Below are 21,425 nucleotides of genomic sequence, written 5' to 3'. Positions count from 1 at the left end.
TTGGTGTTAGTCTATTTTAACTCTTGTGTGTCAATTAAAAAACATATACACTCACCTAAATGATTATTAGGAACACCTGTTTAATTTCGCATTAATGTAATTATCTAATGAACCAATCACATGGCAGTTGCTTCAATGCATTTAGGGGTGTGGTCCTGGTCAAGACAATCTCCTGAACTCCAAACTGAATTTCAGAATGGGAAAGAAAGGTGATTTAAGCAATTTTGAGAGTGGCATGGTTGGTGCCAGACGGGCCGGTCTGAGTATTTCACAATCTGCTCCGTTACTGGGATTTTTACGCACAACCATTTCTAGGGTTTACAAAGAATGGTGTGAAAAGGGAAAAACATCCAGTCAACATCCTGACCTAGAGGTCAGAGGAGAATGGGCCGACTGATTCAATCTGATAGAAGAGCAACTTTGACTGAAATAACCACTCGTTACAACCGAGGTATGCAGCAAAGCATTTGTGAAGCCACAACACGCACAACCTTGAGGCGGATGGGCTACAACAGCAGAAGACCCCACCGGGTACCACTCATCTCCACTACAAATAGGAAAAAGAAGCTACAATTTGCACGAGCTCCCCAAAATTGGACGGTTGAAGACTGGAAAAATGTTGCCTGGTCTGATGAGTTTCGATTTCTGTTGAGACATTCAGATGGTAGAGTCAGAATTTGGCGTAAACAGAATGAGAACATGGATCCATCATGCCTTGTTACCACTGTGCAGGCTGGTGGTGGTGGTGTAATGGTGTGGGGGATGTTTTCTTGGCACACTCTAGGCCCCTTAGAGCCAATTGGGCATCGTTTGCATGCCATGACCTACCTGAGCATTGTTTCTGACCATGTCCATCCCTTTATGACCCCTATGTACCCATCCTCTGATGGCTACTTCCAGCAGGATAATATACCATGTACAATTTCAAATTGATTTCTTGAACATGACAATGAGTTCACTGTACTAAAATGGCCCCCACAGTCACAGATCTCAACCCAATAGAGCATCTTTGGGATGTGGAACGGGAGCTTTGTGCCCTGGATGTGTATCCCACAAATCTCCATCAATTACAAGATGCTCTCCTATCAATATAGACCAACATTTTAAAGAATGCTTTCAGCACCTTGTTGAATCAATGTCAGATAGAATTAAGGCAGTTCTGAAGGCGAAAGAGGGTCAAACACACAGTGTTAGTATAGTGTTCCTAATAATCCTTTAGTTGAGTGTATACTTGATGTCATTGCTTATCAGGGTCCTTTGAGTTTAAGAGGTTAAAGGTAAGTAAATAATGAAAGAATTTTAATTTGTGGGTGAACTGTCCCTTTAATAAACTAATAAATCCAGCAGTAGTTTTGTTTCTTACGATCATATGATCACGTTGTTGTCGTTTGTGACGACGTTCCAAAACAGCCAATCACGTTCTACGGTCTGATAACATTGTCAAAAATCCAGCCAATCAGAGCCTTCCTGGGGCGGGGTGTTTGAAGTGCAGCTCGTAAAGTTTACAAGTGAAACAACATGTCTGGAGGCAAAATAATAAACGTGAATGTTCGCGACGTGAGATTCCCGACGTCTCAGGAACAGCATGGATCGGACGCAATGGTTCGTTGCTATGAGACTCACTTCTGTGGGATGTTTCTATCAGTCTTCTGTCATTTTATTCATGCTCCAATAACAATAAATGTGCTTTATCCAGCACAAAGACCCAGATTACTCTGTGGCGTATGTTGTTGTGGAGACGGAAGCTGCTCTGAAGGGTTACGGGTTGACTTTTACTGTGGGAAGAGGCACGGAAATCGGTGAGCTTCACAAATCAGTTATACAAATACACGTGTCATATGACCAGTTGACCACCAAGGTATTATTTCAGTAACGACACGAGCCTGACACCTTCTGGAGAAAACGTGTCATCAGGTAAAATCCTTTATAATGGAATGAACGTGAATATTGTTTTCCATAATTAGGGCTCTTCGTAAATATGAGCGAAACCAGCTATAAAACAATGTATTTGCTGTTTATCTTCTTGATTTTTCATTCAAAGTCTGTGAAGTATAGTTAGTGTAGTGTTGTAGTCAAGACCAGACCAGCACTCCTTAAATTCATAGAGATCCACATTACCGCCTGAGAAATGAATTATAACTTATAATAAATATAGGCCTAATTAGAATACAGTAGATGCATCTGAATTGGTAAATTACAAATGCATAAATAATGTTGAGGGTGATGTTTATATATATATATATATATATATATATATATATATATATATATATATATATATATATATATATATATATATATATATATGTATATGTATGTATGTATGTATGTATGTATGTTTGTGAAAACAGCTCTCCTGCTCTTGTGATTGGTTAGTTATATCACGTTATGAATCCAGAGCTCATACAAGAACTTTTTGCAACAATATCTTAAATATTGTGAAATGAATTACACAATCCCTCATTAATTTCTGAATCAGCACAATAAATAAATCAAATTAGAATTAAGTTATTAATTCTGAAGGAGTAAGTTTTACATCCAATCAACATTAAAGTTAAGAATAAATGAATTAGACAATGCACCAGCAATGTTATGTAATATCCCAGTAGTTGTGGTCTTAAAACAAAACCCAGAGTCCTCTGAGACCAAGACAAGACCAAGACCTTCAAAAGATGGTCTTAAGACTGGTCTCGAGTACTACAACACTAAGTTTAGTGGTGTCTTCCATCAAGTACCAGCAGATATTAACTCTATGGAATGCATTATGGTCTAACAATGAAACAACAAGTTTTTATTACATGAAATGACTTCAATCATACAAATCAAAACACATTTTTGAAAAAAAGATTTTTGCGGTGGTACTTGGGGAAAGTGTTTTTGTAATGCATTACGTTGTTGTAAATGCATTATGTAATCAGATTAATTTTTCAAGTAGCTCGAGTTATGTAATCAGATTACTTTTTCACGTAACTAGTAAAGTAACGCATTACTTTAACTAGTTTTACAGCAAAATATCTGAGTTACATTTTCAAATACTTAGTTACTTTCTTAAGGGAGTAAAGCAATATTGTAATACAATCTAATTGTATTTCAATCCAACACTGCTTAGGGAAATGCTATATGGCAACTCTGCACTACAATGGAAAATGGTCACAAAAGTATTTTTTCTAAGAAATTATGATTTTCTTTTCTATTTAAATGCACATTTCTTTTAGAAGTTGATGCATTCATATACAAACCCGATTGCAAAAAAGTTGGGACATTACACATTTTTAATAAAAACAGAAGGCAATGATATGGAAGTTTCAAATGTTAATATTTTATTTAGAATACAACATAGATGAAATATAAAAAATGTTTAAACTGAGAAAATGAATAATTTTAAGGGGAAAATAAGTTGATTTTAAATTTCATGGCATCAACACATCTCAAAAAAGTTGGGACAAGGCCATGTTTACCACTGTGTGGCATCCCCTCTTCTTTTTATAACAGTGTGCAAACGTCTGGGGACTGAGGAGACAAGTTGCTCAAGTTTAGGAATGGGAATGTTGTCCCATTCTTGTCTAATACCGGCTTTTAGTTGTCAAACTGTCTTAGGTCTTCTTTGTCGCATCTTCCCCTTTATGATGCGCCAAATGTTTTCTAATGGGTGAAAGTTCTGGCATCTGTCATGTTGGAAAATGCAAGGTCTTCCCTGAAAGAGACGATGTCTGGATGGGAGCAGATGTTGTTCTAGAACTGGGATATACCTTTCAGCATTGATGGTGCCTTTCCAGATGTGTAAGCTGCCCATGCCACACACACTCATGCAACCCCATACCATCAGAGATGCAGCTTCTGAACTGAGCGCTGATAACAACTTGGGTTGTCCTTGTCCTCTTTAGTCCGGATGACGTGGCATCCCAGTTTTCCAAAAAGAACTTCAAATTTTGGTTCGTCTGACCACAGAACAGTTTTCCACTTTGCCACAGTCCATTTTAAATGAGCCTTGGCCCAGAGAAAACGCCTGCGCTTCTGGATCATGTTTAGATATGGCTTCTTTTTTGACCTATAGAGTTTTAGCCGGCGACGGCGAATGGCATTTTTTCCATTTCCATTACAGTATCATTCCTGTATGTGATGCAGTGCCGTCTAAGGGCCTGAAGATCACGGGCATCCAGTATGGTTTTCCAGCCTTGACCCTTACGCACAGAGATTGTTCCAGATTCTCTGAATATTTGGATGATATTATGCTCTGTAGATGATGATAACTTCAAACTCTTTGCAATTTTTCTCTGAGAAACTCCTTTCTGATATTGCTCCACTATTTTTCACTACAGCATTGGGGGAATTGGTGATCCTCTGCCCATCTTGACTTCTGAGAGACACTGCCACTCGGAGAGGCTCTTTTTATACCCCATCATGTTGCCAATTGACCTAATAAGTTGCAAATTGGTCCTCCAGCTGTTCCTTATATGTGCATTTAACTTTTCCGGCCTCTTATTGCTCCCTGTCCAAACTTTTTTGGAATGTGTATTTCTCGTGAAATCCAAAATGAGTCAATATTTGGCATGCCATTTCAAAATGTCTCACTTTCAACATTTGATATGTAATTTATATTCTATTGTGAATAAAATATACGTTTATGAGATTTGTAAATTATTGCATTTCTTTTTCATTTGCATGTCTCCCAACTTTTTTGGAATCGGGTTTGTACTTGGAACTTGCAAACCAAAAATAAGTAGATCCCTATCATTTAATTCCAAAATTATGATAGAAATTCCATTGTTTTGGACTAGGTTATACTAATCTACATCTGTGTGTGTGTGTGTGTGTGTGTGTGTGTGTAGTCGTATGTGCAGTTAAAGCCTTATCTACTCTGGTGGTGGGGAAGACTTTAGAGGAGATAACGGGTGACTTCAGAGGCTTCTACAGACTCCTGAGCAGTGATGGTCAGATGAGATGGGTGAGTATCAGGAGCTTCAGCCCTTTCAAGAAGACTTCATGTACAGCTGAATGAACAGATGATCTCGCTGATAGATCGGGCCTGAAAAAGGAGTAATCCAGCTGGCGACGGCAGCCGTTCTGAACGCTGTCTGGGATTTATGGGCACGAGTCGAGGGAAAGGTGATCAAAAAGACAGATTATTTTACATGCCGTTAATTTGCATGGATATTGTAAGAATTCATGAATACAGAATATCATTAAAGGTCAGAATGAATGTGTTTTGCAGCCCTTGTGGAAGCTGCTTGTTGACATGGTGAGTACTCGCTTTTAAAAATGTCTTTACGTTCTTAAATGATCGCGATTAGGATGCAAAACAAAGCAATATTACTTAAAGTAGGCATTAAACTAGGAAATAGTGGCTAACAGTGTTTCCATATTGTTACACATTTCTGAGTGAATTGGGTTATTGAGCAAAATGTAGGGCCTGATGTTTGTTTAGATTGTAGTGTTGACATTTTGATTAAAGATTATGTAGTTAATTTATAATTCTTTCACAGCAAGACCAGTAACATGCATTAGGAAAATAAATAGGGCCAATTTTGAGTCCATGCTTCGCAGTAAAAAAAAACTGTGTTGGTGTGCTTTTTATAAATGTGTTGCACATTATGTTTGCTCAATGTGTATATTTCTGAATCCTCTGCCTAGGATCCGGAGAAGTTGATCAGCTGTATTGATTTCAGATATATCACTGATGCACTGACGGAACAGGAAGCTTTAGGTGAGGTCCTCAGAAACTGGATCGCCATTGTCATTTAATCAGCCGGTGTTCATAATGCAGTACTACTAATACACTTAATAATAACACTCCTTTTGTCTTTCGTTTAGATATTTTGGTAAAAGCCAAAACGGGGCAGAAAACTAGAGGTGAGTCAGTTCATAAATGCTATAAACAGTGTTGAATCATATTTATTTTATCCTATTTAACATATAATCATTTTTCATAAAGTGTCATTTGATCACAGAAGCACAAACATGCACTTCACTCAAAAAAAAAAAAAGCTGGGTTATCTTTTTAACCCAAATGCTGGGTCATTTTATTGGGTTATTAAAAAATAAATGTTTTACCCAGTGCTGGGTCACTTATTTTTTTAAAGGAACACTCCACTGTTTTTAAAAATAGGGCTTATTCAACTTCTTTCCTACATTTATATATGTGGGCAAATGCATTTTTGTCTCAGTGTATGCATTGTTTTAGTTTGGCAGGGTCGCCGCTAGCTTAGCTTAGCATAATGAATAGAATACTATGTTGCCAGCTAGCATGTCCCGAGTAAAAGTGATCCAAAAAAAACCCCACCTAATTATTTCTTGTGTCCTGTGTATTCACAACGAGTACAAATAGCGATGCAGATTAAGACTAGGCGATTTTCTGGGCAGATATTGACTATATTATGGGGAAGCACAGGCGAAGCAGAGATATCACGCAACACACTGCGATCGCTCAACAGCCGGAGGACGTGAGGATGAGAGCTGTGATAGTATCTAACAATATCTAATCGAGTCAATATCTAACAAATATAGGGCGGGGCTTGATTTTGTCTGTGAAATTGATTGGATGGTTGTGGTTTGCTATTGGTGGATCTCATGTGAGTGACAGGTTGCCTGTCATCATCAGAGAAGATTTGAGATGCTATTCTGATTCAAGATTACGAGGGCATATGAATGTAAAAAAAAAAATTATGACAGACAAATCATTCATCATAAACAAGAACTATTAAGTTTGATTTAATGCTGACTTTAAACCACTCCAGAGGAGCAGATGTTAAGGGAAGGCTATCCTGCCTACACCACGTCCTGTGCCTGGCTCGGCTACACTGACCAGCAGCTCACACAGGTACGTCTGTTCTTCAGCTCTTCTGCTCTTCTGGTTTCTGTTTTAATCCTACTCTGACCTTAACAAAGATCATTTGCTTTGAATAGCTCTGCTTAGAAGCTCTTGCCCAGGGATGGACTCAGTTTAAAGTGAAGGTCGGGGCTGATTTGCAGGATGACATTCGAAGATGCAGCCTCATCCGAAAGCTGATTGGACCAGACAAAACCCTGGTGATTCTAACGCAAATAAGTCAAAACAGTAGTGAGATACGTCAACCAGATAAGAATTAGCTCAAGTTGAATATTAAAGGGTCAGTTCACCCAAAAATGAAATGTCTGTCATTAACTCCTCCCCCTAATGTCGTTCCACATCCGTAAGACCTCCGTTCATCTTCACACACAGTTTAAGATATTTTATAGCTAGTCCGAGAGCGTATGCAAGTGTATGCACACTATACTGTCCATGTCCGGAAAGAGTAACATCATCTGAGTAGTCCATATGAGACATCAGTGGGTTATTTAGAATCTCTTGAAGCATCGGAAATACATTTGGGTCCAAAAATAACAAAAACTACGACTTTATTCAGCATTGGCTTCTCTTCCGGGTCTGTTTTCCGCTGCTGACGTGTTATTTAGTGCGCTCAAGGTTTATAGCCTGAGAAGACGCACGCTGTAAACAAAACCTAAGCAAACATTTCTAAGGATTTCCACACAGAGGAAGACTTGCATTTTTTTGCTCTGCCATATTTATTTGAACCCGAATACAAGGACAGACCAGATAACACGTCAACAGCATCACTGCGGAGTCACGAACGCAGATGACAACAGACCCGGAAGAGAAGCCAATGCTGAATAAAGTCGTAGTTTTTGTTATTTTTGGACCCAAATGTATTTTGGATGCTTCAAGAGACTCTAATTAACCCACTGATGTCTCATATGGACTACTGTGATGATGTTTTTATTCCCTTTCTGGACATGGACAGTATAGTGTGCATACACTTGCATACGATTTCGGACTAAATATAAAATATCTTAAACTGTGTCTGAAGATGAACGGAGGTCTAACAGGTGTGGAACGACATTAGGGGGAGGAGTTAATGACAGACATTTCATTTTTGGGTGAACTAAGTTGGTCCAAATTATGAATGGAAGGCTACATTTTGTAGGGGAGTTTTAAGACCTCTTGTGTGTCAGATGATTGACGCCAACCAGCGGTGGGATGTTGACGAAGCGGTTACTTGGGTAACCAAGCTGGCAGAGTTTCACCCTCTGTGGATTGAGGAGCCCACATCTCCAGATGATATTCTAGGTCATGCTTCCATCTCAAAGGTAAACTGGTTCATTATGTTCATTATGAGAGCTTGTTTGTCAGGTTTTGAGTGTTTTCTGTCTTGTTTTTAGGCGCTTGCACCCTATGGTATCGGAGTGGCCACTGGAGAGCAGGTGAGAGTGAATGTATTCTGTATAAAGGCCCGTTCAAACCATAACTATATTAGCGTTCACACCACACGGACGATATATTTGTGTTTATTCTAACCGCGCTGCAGATTTGTCGTCTGTCACTTTAAATGCTTGGGCTCTTGATGTATAAAATATCATTGTAATATAAGAATATCCTATACGTTTCGGAGCTGAAAACTTCCTTGTTAGTCAAAGAAAAGCTTTTATAGACACCAGGCCCAGAAAACGAGTGATCTGCGAATGCTCTAATGTGACATTAGAGAGCAGTGAAATGCTGCCTTGACTGAAAAAGATGAAGACCTGATTCTGTAGCCCCCCCCACCGACTCGCGCCTGATTCTGTAGCCCCCCCCACGACTCGCGCCTGACTCTGTAGCCCCGCCCACCGACGCGCGCCTGATTCTGTAGCCCCGCCCACCGACTCGCTCCTGATTCTGTAGCCCCGTCCACCGACTCGCGCCTGATTCTGTAGCCCCGCCCACCGACTCGCGCCTGATTCTGTAGCCCCGCCCACCGACTCGCTCCTGATTCTGTAGCCCCGTCCACCGACTCGCGCCTGATTCTGTAGCCCCGCCCACCGACTCGCGCCTGATTCTGTAGTCCAGCCCACCGACTCGCACCTGATTCTGTAGCCCCCCCCACCGACTCGCGCCTGATTCTGTAGTCCAGCCCACCGACTCACACCTGATTCTGTAGTCCAGCCCACCGACTCGCACCTGATTCTGTAGCCCCGCCCACCGACTCGCGCCTGATTCTGTAGTCCAGCCCACCGACTCGCACCTGATTCTGTAGCCCCGCCCACCGACTCGCGCCTGATTCTGTAGTCCAGCCCACCGACTCGCGCCTGATTCTGTAGCCCCGCCCACCGACTCGCGCCTGATTCTGTAGTCCAGCCCACCGACTCGCACCTGATTCTGTAGCCCCCCCCCACCGACTCGCGCCTGATTCTGTAGTCCAGCCCACCGACTCGCACCTGATTCTGTAGTCCAGCCCACCGACTCGCGCCTGATTCTGTAGCCCCCCCCACCGACTCGCACCTGATTCTGTAGTCCAGCCCACCGACTCGCGCCTGATTCTGTAGCCCCCCCCCACCGACTCGCGCCTGATTCTGTAGCCCCCCCCCCACCGACTCGCACCTGATTCTGTAGTCCAGCCCACCGACTCGCACCTGATTCTGTAGTCCAGCCCACCGACTCGCACCTGATTCTGTAGTCCAGCCCACCGACTCGCGCCTGATTCTGTAGCCCCCCCCCCACCGACTCGCACCTGATTCTGTAGTCCAGCCCACCGACTCGCGCCTGATTCTGTAGCCCCCCCCACCGACTCGCACCTGATTCTGTAGCCCCCCCCACCGACTCGCGCCTGATTCTGTAGCCCCGCCCACCGACTCGCGCCTGATTCTGTAGTCCAGCCCACCGACTCGCACCTGATTCTGTAGCCCCCCCACCACCGACTCGCGCCTGATTCTGTAGCCCCGCCTGATATCTGATAGCGCCGAGAGAGCGCTTGTGTTTTTGTTGTTGTTGTGTTTTTCTAAACCTCATTTCCCGGCTCACACTTTTCTTATCCTAATTTAGCAATTTGTAAGTTACACAAAACACACAAGCCGCGCTGACTCTCACGGCCAGGTGTTCTCCGAGTCCGATTGACGTATTACATAGGCTACAACATTAACAGACCCAGGAACCGAAGTAATAGATTCGGACCCGACCCGGACCCGGCTGACCATTTAAAAAATAGACCCGAACCCGTACGGGTCCCGGGTCGGATCCCGGGTCCACGGGTCTCGGGTGCCCCGTGAAGACCTCTATTCTGTAGTCCAGCCCACCGACTCGCACCTGATTCTGTAGCCCCGCCCACCGACTCACGCCTGATTCTGTAGCCCCGCCCACCGACTCGCGCCTGATTCTGTAGCCCCGCCCACCGACTCGCGCCTGATTCTGTAGTCCAGCCCACCGACTCGCACCTGATTCTGTAGCCCCCGCCACCGACTCGCGCCTGATTCTGTAGCCCCGCCCACCGACTCGCTCCTGATTCTGTAGCCCCGTCCACCGACTCGCGCCTGATTCTGTAGCCCCGCCCACCGACTCGCGCCTGATTCTGTAGTCCAGCCCACCGACTCGCACCTGATTCTGTAGCCCCCCCCACCTACTCGCGCCTGATTCTGTAGCCCCGCCCACCGACTCGCGCCTGATTCTGTAGTCCAGCCCACCGACTCGTGCCTGATTCTGTAGCCCCCCCCACCGACTCGCGCCTGATTCTGTAGCCCCGCCTGATATCTGATAGCGCCGAGAGAGCGCTTGTGTTTATGTTGTTGTTGTGTATTTCTAAACCTCATTTCCCGGCTCACACTTTTCTTATCCTAATTTAGCAATTTGTAAGTTACACAAAACACACAAGCCGCGCTGACTCTCACGGCCAGGTGTTCTCCGAGTCCGATTGACGTATTACATAGGCTACAACATTAACAGACCCGGGAACCGAAGTAATAGATTAGGACCCGACCCGGACCCGGCTGACCATTTAAAAAATAGACCCGAACCCGTACGGGTCCCGGGTCGGATCCCGGGTCCACGGGTCTCGGGTGCCCCGTGAAGACCTCTATTCTGTAGTCCAGCCCACCGACTCGCACCTGATTCTGTAGCCCCGCCCACCGACTCGCGCCTGATTCTGTAGCCCCGCCCACCGACTCGCGCCTGATTCTGTAGTCCAGCCCACCGACTCGCACCTGATTCTGTAGCCCCGCCCACCGACTCGCGCCTGATTCTGTAGTCCAGCCCACCGACTCGCGCCTGATTCTGTAGTCCAGCCCACCGACTCGCACCTGATTCTGTAGCCCCGCCCACCGACTCGCGCCTGATTCTGAACCCCCGCCCACCGACTGTAGCCCCGCCCACCGACTCGCGCCTGATTCTGTAGCCCCGCCCACCGACTCGTGCCTGATTCTGTAGCCCCGCCCACCGACTCGTGCCTGATTCTGTAGCCCCGCCCACAGACTCGCGCCAGATTCTGTTGCCCCGCCCACCGACTCGTGCCTAATTCTGTAGCCCCGCCCACTGACTCATGCTTGACATGTTAAAGAGAAATAGCACAGGCCTACGTGGAGCTAAACCGGATTGAGCTACCAAGCAATAAACATGCCATAAGCCTTCTGCAGATTCCAATATTAACAATGCATGGTTAAACTAATGAAGTTCCAGCTCACGTGGATAAAAAGCTCTGGTGTGGCTTTGTTTGGAACTACTTTCGTTGACAATATTGAAGTTACTTATACAATAGTTTTGCTGTTTTGATTCCTACTCGAGTCTCACACAGACGAGATGCGTGAGCATCGAGTAACGCGACTGTTTACGTTATTAAATAATCTGTTAACATTTATTGTAATGCAATTAATAATTTGCAGCTATTGACGCGCTTTGATCACGTTTAAACACGTATCCCGGGAAAGCGTTAATGTAAAACCCGTAATGGTAAATAGTAACATAATAATGAATAAATTAAGACAAATGTTTACCTCTGAATTTGGTTTGCTAATTATTATTATTTGTCTTTGCTGTATCAATAGGCAATATATTTATATTTAACATTAAGTATGGGGCTTCCCTGTAAATTTAAAGCAGCAGCAGCGGGCGACGCGTCAGACACGCTTCTGGTGTGCAAAAACAGAGAAAACGGCAGGCAGCAGCCCCGCGGCTGACGCACAACAGAAACGCCACGCTTACGCCACGCATGCTGGCAAAATTGATAATTATTTTGTTTTTTATTATTACAATTAGGCCTATATCTGCATTTATGTTAACCTACAGACTTTTAAACATGAAAATGTAATTTATTAATATGTATTCGTGTCAAACTGACATTTTCTTTGGCTTGTAGTCAGTGATTTCAAGATGACGCGATGCGTCATGTGTTCTAAAATCGGCTAAAAATATAAAACATGTTTAATATCCTCCGACTGGATGAAATCAAAATCTGAAGCTAAAAAATCAAGAGTCTATGGCCATGATATACTACGCGAGTTTTCATGGAATCTGTCGCCTCAAATCTGCAGACTGGCTCTGACTTTTGTCAACTAGCGTCAACTTGTTCAGACTCTAAATCGGGGGGAAATCGGGGCAAAAATCTGGGAAGTGTATTCCAGCCTTTAACTGTACTGCTCAGTTACTTGCAAAATAGTCTTAAAAACCAACGTGAAAAATAATTGTGATAAGAACGTGGATCGTAATCCTGCCTGAAAAAGAATGTGATATGATATTTTGCCATATCACCCACCCCTAGTGTGCTATTCTTTAACTTTTATAAAGATTTTAAGAACTATATCGTTCATCTTTGATGTGAATGGGCCTTTAGACACGAGTTTCTTCAATAGCATGAACAGTTATTGAAATCTTTTGTTATCTATTAATGCCATTTTAAAGGAATATTTCACCTAGAAATGAAATGTCTGTCATCATTCAATCACCCTTCCAAGGTTGCTATAAACCTATAACTATACTTTTGCGGTACACAAAAAAGATACTTTTAGGAATGTTAGGAATAACATTGGTCCTCATTGACATCATTTTAAAGTAACTCCTTTTGTGTTCCATTGAATAAAGTTAATTTTAAGACCTCGTGTCTTTGTGTGCTGTTTGCAGTGCCATAACAGAGTGATGTTCAAGCAGTTCCTCCAGGCCTCGGCTCTTCAGTTTGTTCAGATTGACAGCTGTAGGGTGGGCGGTGTGAACGAAAACCTCGCCATCATACTCATGGCTGCTAAGTTCAACGGTAAATCAAATGTCTCGTGTCTCTTAAGCTTATCTATGAAATACAGGAATGATTACCGTCTTGATTTGGTATGTCTTGTTCTTGTGTTCAGTTCCGGTGTGTCCTCATGCCGGGGGTGTGGGACTGTGTGAGCTTGTTCAGCACCTCATTTTATTCGACTACATTTCAGTGTCTGCTAGTTTAAATAATAGGTATGTGTACTGAAAAATGTGTGTATTCCTTTGCTTTCTTTCTTTTTGTGTAATGCTTTGAAGTCTTGATGCACCAGAGTTAAAAATGACTGCATTTTTGGAGTAATTTTAGTTTTGGTTGAACAATTTCTTCAAATCAGTGAGTTCATTGAGTTGAGTTTTTGCTCTGTATGTATTAAAGGATGTGCGAGTATGTGGATCATCTGCATGAACACTTCAAAAGTCCCACCATCATCAGAAACGCCCACTACATGCCACCAAAGGTAAGATATAAATCGCAAAGCAAGGGATATATTGTGCTGCTGCACTATGAACAGTTGGTAAGGGACTAAAAAGTTTAACTTAACAAATAATTAGGGTATAATTAACTATGGCTTGTTGAATTATTGGAAAATGATGTGGCCGCAATGCAAAGCATTATTTTTCAATAATTCAAAGGTCTGGAGTAGGATTGGGTATCGTTTGAATTTGAGCAACTCAAATTCTGCTCATCAATTCCAAATATTGTATTCAATTTCCAAGAAAAATACATTCAAACATTGGGTTTTTGCAAAAACATTCTGTTGCAGCTGCATACTATTAACACATTTTTTTTTAAATTAAATTTTAACAAAAATACCACAACAAAAAACAACTAGATTAACTCATACGGTTTGACACAATTTCACACAGTAACAGTAATGTGATAAGTAATAATGTAATAAAAATGTGAGCTCATGTAATAATACAATTTTTGTATAATAGGCCTATGCTATTAAATGTGTTACATTATGAACTCACTGATAGGCAACTCCAATTAATACCACAAATGAACACTTCTCAAATTAATACTGCTGCATAACAATATAGCTGCACGTAATAATAATAATAATAATTAGGGCCGGGACTTTAACGCGTTTATTAAGATTAATTAATTACGTAACTTTAACGCGTTAATTAATTACGCAAAAAAATAAAAACGGAACCGGGAACGTTTTTCAATGAATCAGTTTCGACGGACCGATTATACTGGAACACCAACTAGCGCGACAACTACAACAACAAGCCATGGGTGCGTCTCAATCCGCTCCCTAGTTCAGTAGTCAGGGCACTGATCAGGGAGTCAGCCCATTGACTTATGTCTTGATCAGTGCCCTCACTAGGGAACTAGGGAGCTGATTGAGACGCAGGGCATGCGTGAACATGAACGAAGAAGCTGATGAGACTGCTTTGCTTGGCCCCGTGGATGGGAAATTTTGTTTTAAAAAACGAAAGAATGGAAGCGTCGTCAAGAGCATGGTTGTGTGCACGCTATACAACAAGGAATTTGCGTATCACCGCAGCACATCGAGCCTCAAATATCACAAATATGCTTCTGCTACACTTAATGGCAAACATTGCACTGGTCTGCTGGACTGAAATAAATAAACAATATTTTGTTGATTAAGCTTATGTTTTCAGTCATTATTCAATGGTATACTAAAAATACATGTGAAAAATTACTTCTCATTGTTCTCAGGTCAAATATTTATATGCAATTAAAATGCGATTAATTTCGATTAATTAATTACAAAGCCTCTAATTAATTAGATTAATTTTTTTAATCGAGTCCCGGCCCTAATAATAATGTAAAATTAAATGTAATAAATCATTATCTTCATCATGTAATACAAATATATTTTTAATTGTCTTTAAAATCATAATGCTAGATAAATAATTGACACTTTTTAGTGTCCTTGTTACATATTACATGTACTTACTGTAGTAGTAATATCAGTAAATTATGCATAATTACATACAACTAACCCTCAGCCAGACCCTAATCCTATAGTCAGTACATGTAGTTCCTAAATATCACTCAGTACTTAAATATTATACTATATCTAAACCGACCCCTAAACCTAACCTTGTTTAGTAACCTTACATTACCCAGTACTTTCTTAGATAAGTACACATACAGAAGTATACTGTAAGTGGACGTAGTGTAAAATAAAGTGAAAGCAGAAAATCTACTCTTAAAGGGTTAGTTCACCCAAAAATGAAAATTCAGTCAATACTTCCTCATGTGGTTGGACACCCGTCAGGCCTCCGTTCATCTTCAGACACAGATGAAGATATTAGTGTTGAAATCCGATGGCTCAGAAAGGCCTTCATTGACACCAATGTCATTTCCTCTCTCAAGACCCATAAAGGCACTAAAGACGTCGTTACAAAGCCCATCTCACTACAGCGGCTCTACAATCATTTATGAAGAGACCAGAATAGTTTTTGTGCACAAAAAACTAAATAACGACTTATATAGTGATTGACCGATTTGACCGAACGGTTATGAATCAGTGAATCGATTCATGATTCGGATCGCCAAAGTCACTTGATTTCAGCAGTTTGACACACGATCCGAATCATGAATTTATTCACTGATTCATAACCGTTCGAATCAAATTATCATGCTTGGGTGAACTAACCCTTTAAGCCTAACTTTATAGTAAGTACATGTTGTTAATTAATATTACTCACTGCTACGATTGCACTCTAACAAGGGCATCTTAAAATAAAGTGTAACCTAATGGATACAATAAATAGCTCCATTTGGACAAACATGTATAAAATAAAGTGTGTGATATGGACATGAGTGTACAGTGAGTGTTTGTCCATCTTCAGGACTCTGGATTCTCCTGTGAAATGCTGGAGGAATCCGTACAGAAGCATCAGTTCCCTGAAGGAGAGGTCTGGAGAGCCATCGAGAAGCAGGAGAAACCGTAAACATCAGCACATACTGGACATCACACTGACTGCTGGACTAATCATCACACTCATACCTTCAGAGCGTAATGGAAACCCTGCCGGATTGTCTTGATTGGCCAACGAATTGGGAATAAAATGTATTCTTAAGTGCTAATTTTAAGCTATATAGCCATCATATTTGATCTTTCTTAAGGGTTATATGCTTGAAACGTACTGTAGGTAATGGAACAAGTGCTTGCTGAAACTTACTATTCTAGAGAAAACGTGCGAGGGGCCATGTGTGTACCGAAAATAACACTAGTTTTACATGACAATTCATGTTTGTAGCCATTTTGCATGAAAATGCATTTCTAGATATTTCCAATCATCTGCCAACACTCAGTTTTGCTCCCCACCCCTGGATGGATCAGATCAGTTCAGGTTTATTTGTATAGCTCTGCCACAATATGTGCTTTCAAGCAGCTTCACAGAAAAGGCTTGTTTCAGAGTCTCAATGTGCAGTAATATACAGGTGTAATATAATATACTGTATGTGTTAGATAACATCATGTATCAGTTTTAATGACACAAAAAAACACACTGGACAGCGATTGCAACTTACAATGATTAATAGATGATTAAATGATTGATTAATTACATCAACATTGCTCATATTTTCTTTTAAATACTAACTTTTACCTTATGTGACCCTGGACCACAAAACCAATCATAAGGGTATATTGTCAATATTTATGCATAATCTTGAATAAATAAGCTTTCCAATGATGGTAATATTTGTCTGATATATAATTATTTGAGAATCTGGAATCTGAGGGTGCAACAAAAATTTAAATTGAGAAAATCTCCTTTAAAGTTGTCCAAATGAAGTCTTAAGCAATGCATATATTACTACTACTAATATATCTTTTATATATTTATGGTAGGAAATTTACGAAATATCTTCAGTGAATCTGATCTTTATTTATCCTGTTAGGCTGCATCCCCACTTTTGAAAAAAATCCATTCAAATTTTTTTTTGAAAAAGTATGAAAGAAATGCATACTCAGACTAAAACAGATACAGTTTGTGAATCCTTTGCACTAAAAGCATAATTATGGTCTCATTTGAAAGGAGACACTTGGCAGTTTACTGTAAAGTCAAAATTATAATATTTTTTATAATCAAAAATAGTTATAATAAGCTTCAAAGTTTTGTGAAGTTGTTAGGAATTTATTTGTATGAAATATCTTAATGAAAATAAAATTGAAATTGGCCTTTAAGCAATCTAGAAATGCACTACAGCTAAAGCCACACGTCTGACCATGTTATATTTCAAATCTGAAGATGATAAGTCTAAAACTCTGAATTTTATTAAATGTTTTACAAGATCGTGTCGTGATTTTATTTTGAGATATCTCTAAAATATCAACTGATGTTTATTGCCATGTCTTCTGAGCTTTTATTCAGAGTATCGCCTTTATTTTTTAGAGGTGCAAACTGCCCCATTCAGTTTGTCTCCCCGGCACACATTCACACTTCTGCGGACTGGTTATGGCTCTAATTATTATTCCTTTCTCTGCAACGTATTTACTAATGAATTTTGGCATAAAAGCAAAAATGGATCATTTTGCCCCGTGCAATATATCGTTGGCTTTGAGACTTTTGTGCACTTTCCCCTTTAAACTTGAATCCGGAAGTGCTTGATGTTGTATTGTTCTCCATGGGGAGGCGCTGTTTCTCTTCCCTCTGCAGATCAATGTTTCTATTGAAGACTGAAGGGCATGAGATGCACAGATGCACAAACTCTGCAGGCTTTTAATGATGAAGAATCAAAGCTTTGTGCTCACACTGAACTCTTTGTTTCATGAACAGGGAATGGGATCACATGCAGGATTTATGATTACCATACTTACAGTCGTCCATCAAATCCAGTAGATCCAAGAGGTTTTAATAAACTGAGCATATGAAAAGCAACATTGACGTGAAATTAATTACTACGGTCAACTTAGGGTTATGATGCTTTTTGGGAAACGCAGACGTGATTAATTCCAATTCATATGAGAATCACGGTCATTAATCATATAACATACTGACTGCTCAAGACTTGATAAAGTTCACATCGGTTCACGTCAGAGGAACAGCCACAACACAGACCGTTCGCTAAGAAAAATGACCTTTAAAGGAATGGCTCTGAACTGAGATGAAATGCTGTAGTTTGTACTTACATGTCTAGTCTGACTCAGATGAGATCATTTTAGACTGTGTTTGCTTTCTAGCCATGAGACTACAGATGTTTTTCTTCATCTGCACTACAATTTGAACATAATGTGTTCCACTTACAACCTTTTCTTTTAAATAAGATAAAAGTTTCTTATTAAAAAAAAATCTTCACATCATTCATTTACAAAAACTTTTAATAACGTACAAAAAAAACAAACAAAGATGTTTGCAGAAGTGCAATATGAATAATATTTAATTCGACAATGGCACTTTTCCCACAATAAAACGTTGTAAAAAAGAAAATATTATGTAGAAAAAAATATCTGTAACACTTTATAATACGGGTGCACTAATATGCATTAATTCATGCTTAAAGGTACAGTGTGTAGTATTTACATTTACATTTATGCATTTGGCAGACGCTTTTATCCAAAGCGACTTACATTGCATTCAAGGTACACATTTAACATATTTGTCTATTCTTGCTTTCCCTGGGAATCGAACCCATGACCTAGGCGTTGCTAGCGCCATGCTCTACTCATTGAGCTACAGAAAAGCTTTATGAGATTTATGTTTATGAGGATCTATTGGCAGAAATGCAATATAATTTTTGTATAAAGACCTTACATAATTAAAAGTTTTTATTACTGTGAGTGCAACAAGCTTACTCACTAGCTTAGGACTTTAAAGTTCTTTTGTACTCAACACAAAACGTCAGTGAATAAAAGTCTTGAATCCAAGGTTCTTCATTTGACTGTTTAATTATGAATCGCAAAACATAAAAACAAAACTTAGGATATACTTTTCTTACAAATTAACTGTGCCGTTCCGTGTAGGTCAAAAGACTGTGTTGCTCCAAAGTCCAATGCTTCTGACTAATTCGCGGGGTTCTATTTCTTTCATGCTAAATCTAACAGCCAATCAAATTACATTATACTAGATCACTGGTTAACTGTTTACATTACAATTTCTTTGCAACACAGGTTTTCTCGGGTATTACTAAATGAACTTAAAACATTATTGCTTCCATAGAAAATGGCTTCAACATATCCCGGTCCCTAATTGACTAGGCCTTAACATATCAATTATCAACTTAAACTTAAACTGAAGTCATTTACACTCTTACGTTTAACACTTTCTCAACTCCTTTTAATCTTCTCTTCACAGGAAAGTACTTAAAAAAGGTAAACATTTACTTGAAAGTATTAACAACTAAATACTTCTATTCTAATCGATTCTTTCTTTTCTATCTTCAGTCTTCTCCCTGCAACAAACAAAGTTTAGTTATAGGTCTTTGAATGATGCTGGTCTTCGTCCGGACTTCAGCACTTCGAACAACGCCTTTGGAGTCGGGCATCACCCTTATGATTCTGCCTAACATCCAGGAGTTTCTTGGCAGGAACGAATCTGCGACAAGGACAACATCCCCAACCTTGAAACTTCTCTTTAAGCCGAGCCATTTTTGCCGCTCTTGCAGAAGCGGTAGGTATTCGTGAGTCCACCTTCGCCAGAACAGATCCGCCATATATTGTATTTGTCTCCAGCGCCGGCGGGCATAGATATCATCCTTAGCAAATACACCAGGGGGAAAACTAGGCTGTGTTTTCAATACGAGCAGATGATTCGGCGTTAGTGGCTCGAGGTCATTGGGGTGATCTGTGTTTGTAGTTAAAGGTCTCCCATTTATGATGCTCTCAACTTCACACAAGAGAGTGTGTAGTCCTTCATCTTCTAAGAGTTGTTGCTTCACAACAGAGGTCAGCACTTTTCTCACGGTGCGGATTTGACGCTCCCAGATACCGCCGTAGTGAGATGCAGCAGGCGGGTTAAAAATCCATTGCACACCCTTTCTCATCATGACTTCATTGATACGAGACTGATCCAGCTCTGCCAATGCCTCACGCAGCTCTCGTTCAGCGCCGACAAAGTTTGTGCCATTGTCGGAACGAATTATTGACACTTGACCTCTCCTGGCTTGAAAGCGTCTTATGGCATTAATACATGAATCGGTATCGAGAGAATGGGCTACTTCGATATGCACTGCCCTGACAGTTAAACATGTGAAGAGCACTCCATAACGCTTAACCTTTGCACGTCCTCTTCTGACCTCGAAAGGTCCAAAATAATCTACACCCGTGTTGGTGAAGGGTGGTTTGTCAGGGAGCAAACGGTCTTGTGGCAGATCTGCCATTTTCTGCTCTCCTGCCTTTGCATGCAGTCTTCTGCAGAGGTTGCACTCTGAAATCACTTTTCTTGCTGCTACATTGGCTCTTGGTATCCAATACCATTGTCGCAATATGGCTAAGATGTGGTTCCTACCTCCATGTCCACAATCTTGATGGATGTGGTGAAGAATGAGGTGAGCTATTCTGTGCTCTTTATGCAGAATGGCAGGATGCTTGGCCTCCTCAGGCATCGCCGATCTGTTCAAACGTCCTCCTACTCTCAACACATCATCTTGCAAGTGTGGATCCAGTTTGAAGATAGAGCTGTTCTTTTTCACATGGGAGCCTGCTGGCTGCAAAGCTTTTATCTCCTCCATGTAAGCTTGTCTCTGACTGTATTTAACCAGTTCAATTTCAGCTCTGGATAGATCTTCCATGGTAAGTATTCTTTTTTCTATGTTCTTTTTGCACATCACCATTTGCTGTTCAACTATAGATCTGCATTTTTCTGGATCGTTCTCATTCTGCTGTATGTTCTGCTCAAACTCTTTTCTCTTCTCGCTCAGGTACCGCAACGTCCTTCTGATGTGCAAAATCCAGGCTGTCGCCTTTTTCAGCTTATGCCAACTGGAGTAATACTCAACAAGCTGGTTCAGTGGATCTATGCACTCGTTCAAGTTTGTGCATGACACTGCAACAGATGTCTTCACTTCAACATCATCTTCAGTAAGGTAAGGACATTGCTCAGGTTGTTCAGGCCATTCAACTTCCTTTCGCAGAAAACTAGGCCCCTGAAACCAGCTTTTACTTTCCATGAAGCTCTGGATCTTCAAACCTCTTGAAGCCTGATCGGCTGGGTTTTGTGAGGTGTTGACATACTTCCACTGAGAAGATGCAGTTGCTTCTCTAATAAAAGAGACTCGGTTGGCTACAAATGTCTTGAAGCGAAGGGCATCGTTTTCAATGTACTTTAGTACCGTTGTACTATCCGTCCAGAAGACCGACTCTATCAGAGGAACTTCAAGTTCTTCTTTCAACATCCGATCGATCTTGACTGCAACCATTGCTGCTGTCAACTCCATTCTTGGGATTGTGATCTGTTTGAGTGGAGCGACTCTGGACTT

At 41.0% G+C, this 21,425-nt stretch overlaps 1 protein-coding gene across 1 annotated transcript; it reads left to right on the top strand.

The window, feature by feature from the left end:
- The first annotated feature begins 1,467 nt into the window (after window positions 1-1,467).
- Window positions 1,468-16,708, top strand: enosf1 (enolase superfamily member 1). Its single transcript, XM_067456338.1, has 15 exons — window positions 1,468-1,602; window positions 1,697-1,799; window positions 4,830-4,945; window positions 5,020-5,106; window positions 5,213-5,239; window positions 5,632-5,704; window positions 5,812-5,850; window positions 6,735-6,817; window positions 6,904-7,026; window positions 7,990-8,124; window positions 8,197-8,238; window positions 12,893-13,022; window positions 13,114-13,213; window positions 13,395-13,476; window positions 15,854-16,708. The coding sequence occupies exons 1-15, from the start codon at window positions 1,519-1,521 to the stop codon at window positions 15,953-15,955; spliced, it is 1,326 nt and encodes a 441-aa protein (XP_067312439.1). The 5' UTR covers window positions 1,468-1,518; the 3' UTR covers window positions 15,956-16,708.
- Window positions 16,709-21,425: the final 4,717 nt, after the last annotated feature.

This window comes from Pseudorasbora parva, chromosome 1, assembly GCF_024679245.1.
Source record: "Pseudorasbora parva isolate DD20220531a chromosome 1, ASM2467924v1, whole genome shotgun sequence".
Classification (NCBI taxonomy): domain Eukaryota; kingdom Metazoa; phylum Chordata; class Actinopteri; order Cypriniformes; family Gobionidae; genus Pseudorasbora; species Pseudorasbora parva.
This window is presented reverse-complemented; position numbering and strand designations above follow the sequence as displayed.

Bases quoted from the DNA above. Each gene is read 5' to 3' on its own strand.
- enosf1 (XM_067456338.1), top strand. From the start codon at position 1,519: ATGTCTGGAGGCAAAATAATAAACGTGAATGTTCGCGACGTGAGATTC. The intron at 1,800-4,829 runs GTGAGCTTCACA...GTGTGTGTGTAG, and splicing joins GGGAAGAGGCACGGAAATCG to TCGTATGTGCAGTTAAAGCC. The intron at 5,705-5,811 runs GTGAGGTCCTCA...TCTTTCGTTTAG, and splicing joins GACGGAACAGGAAGCTTTAG to ATATTTTGGTAAAAGCCAAA.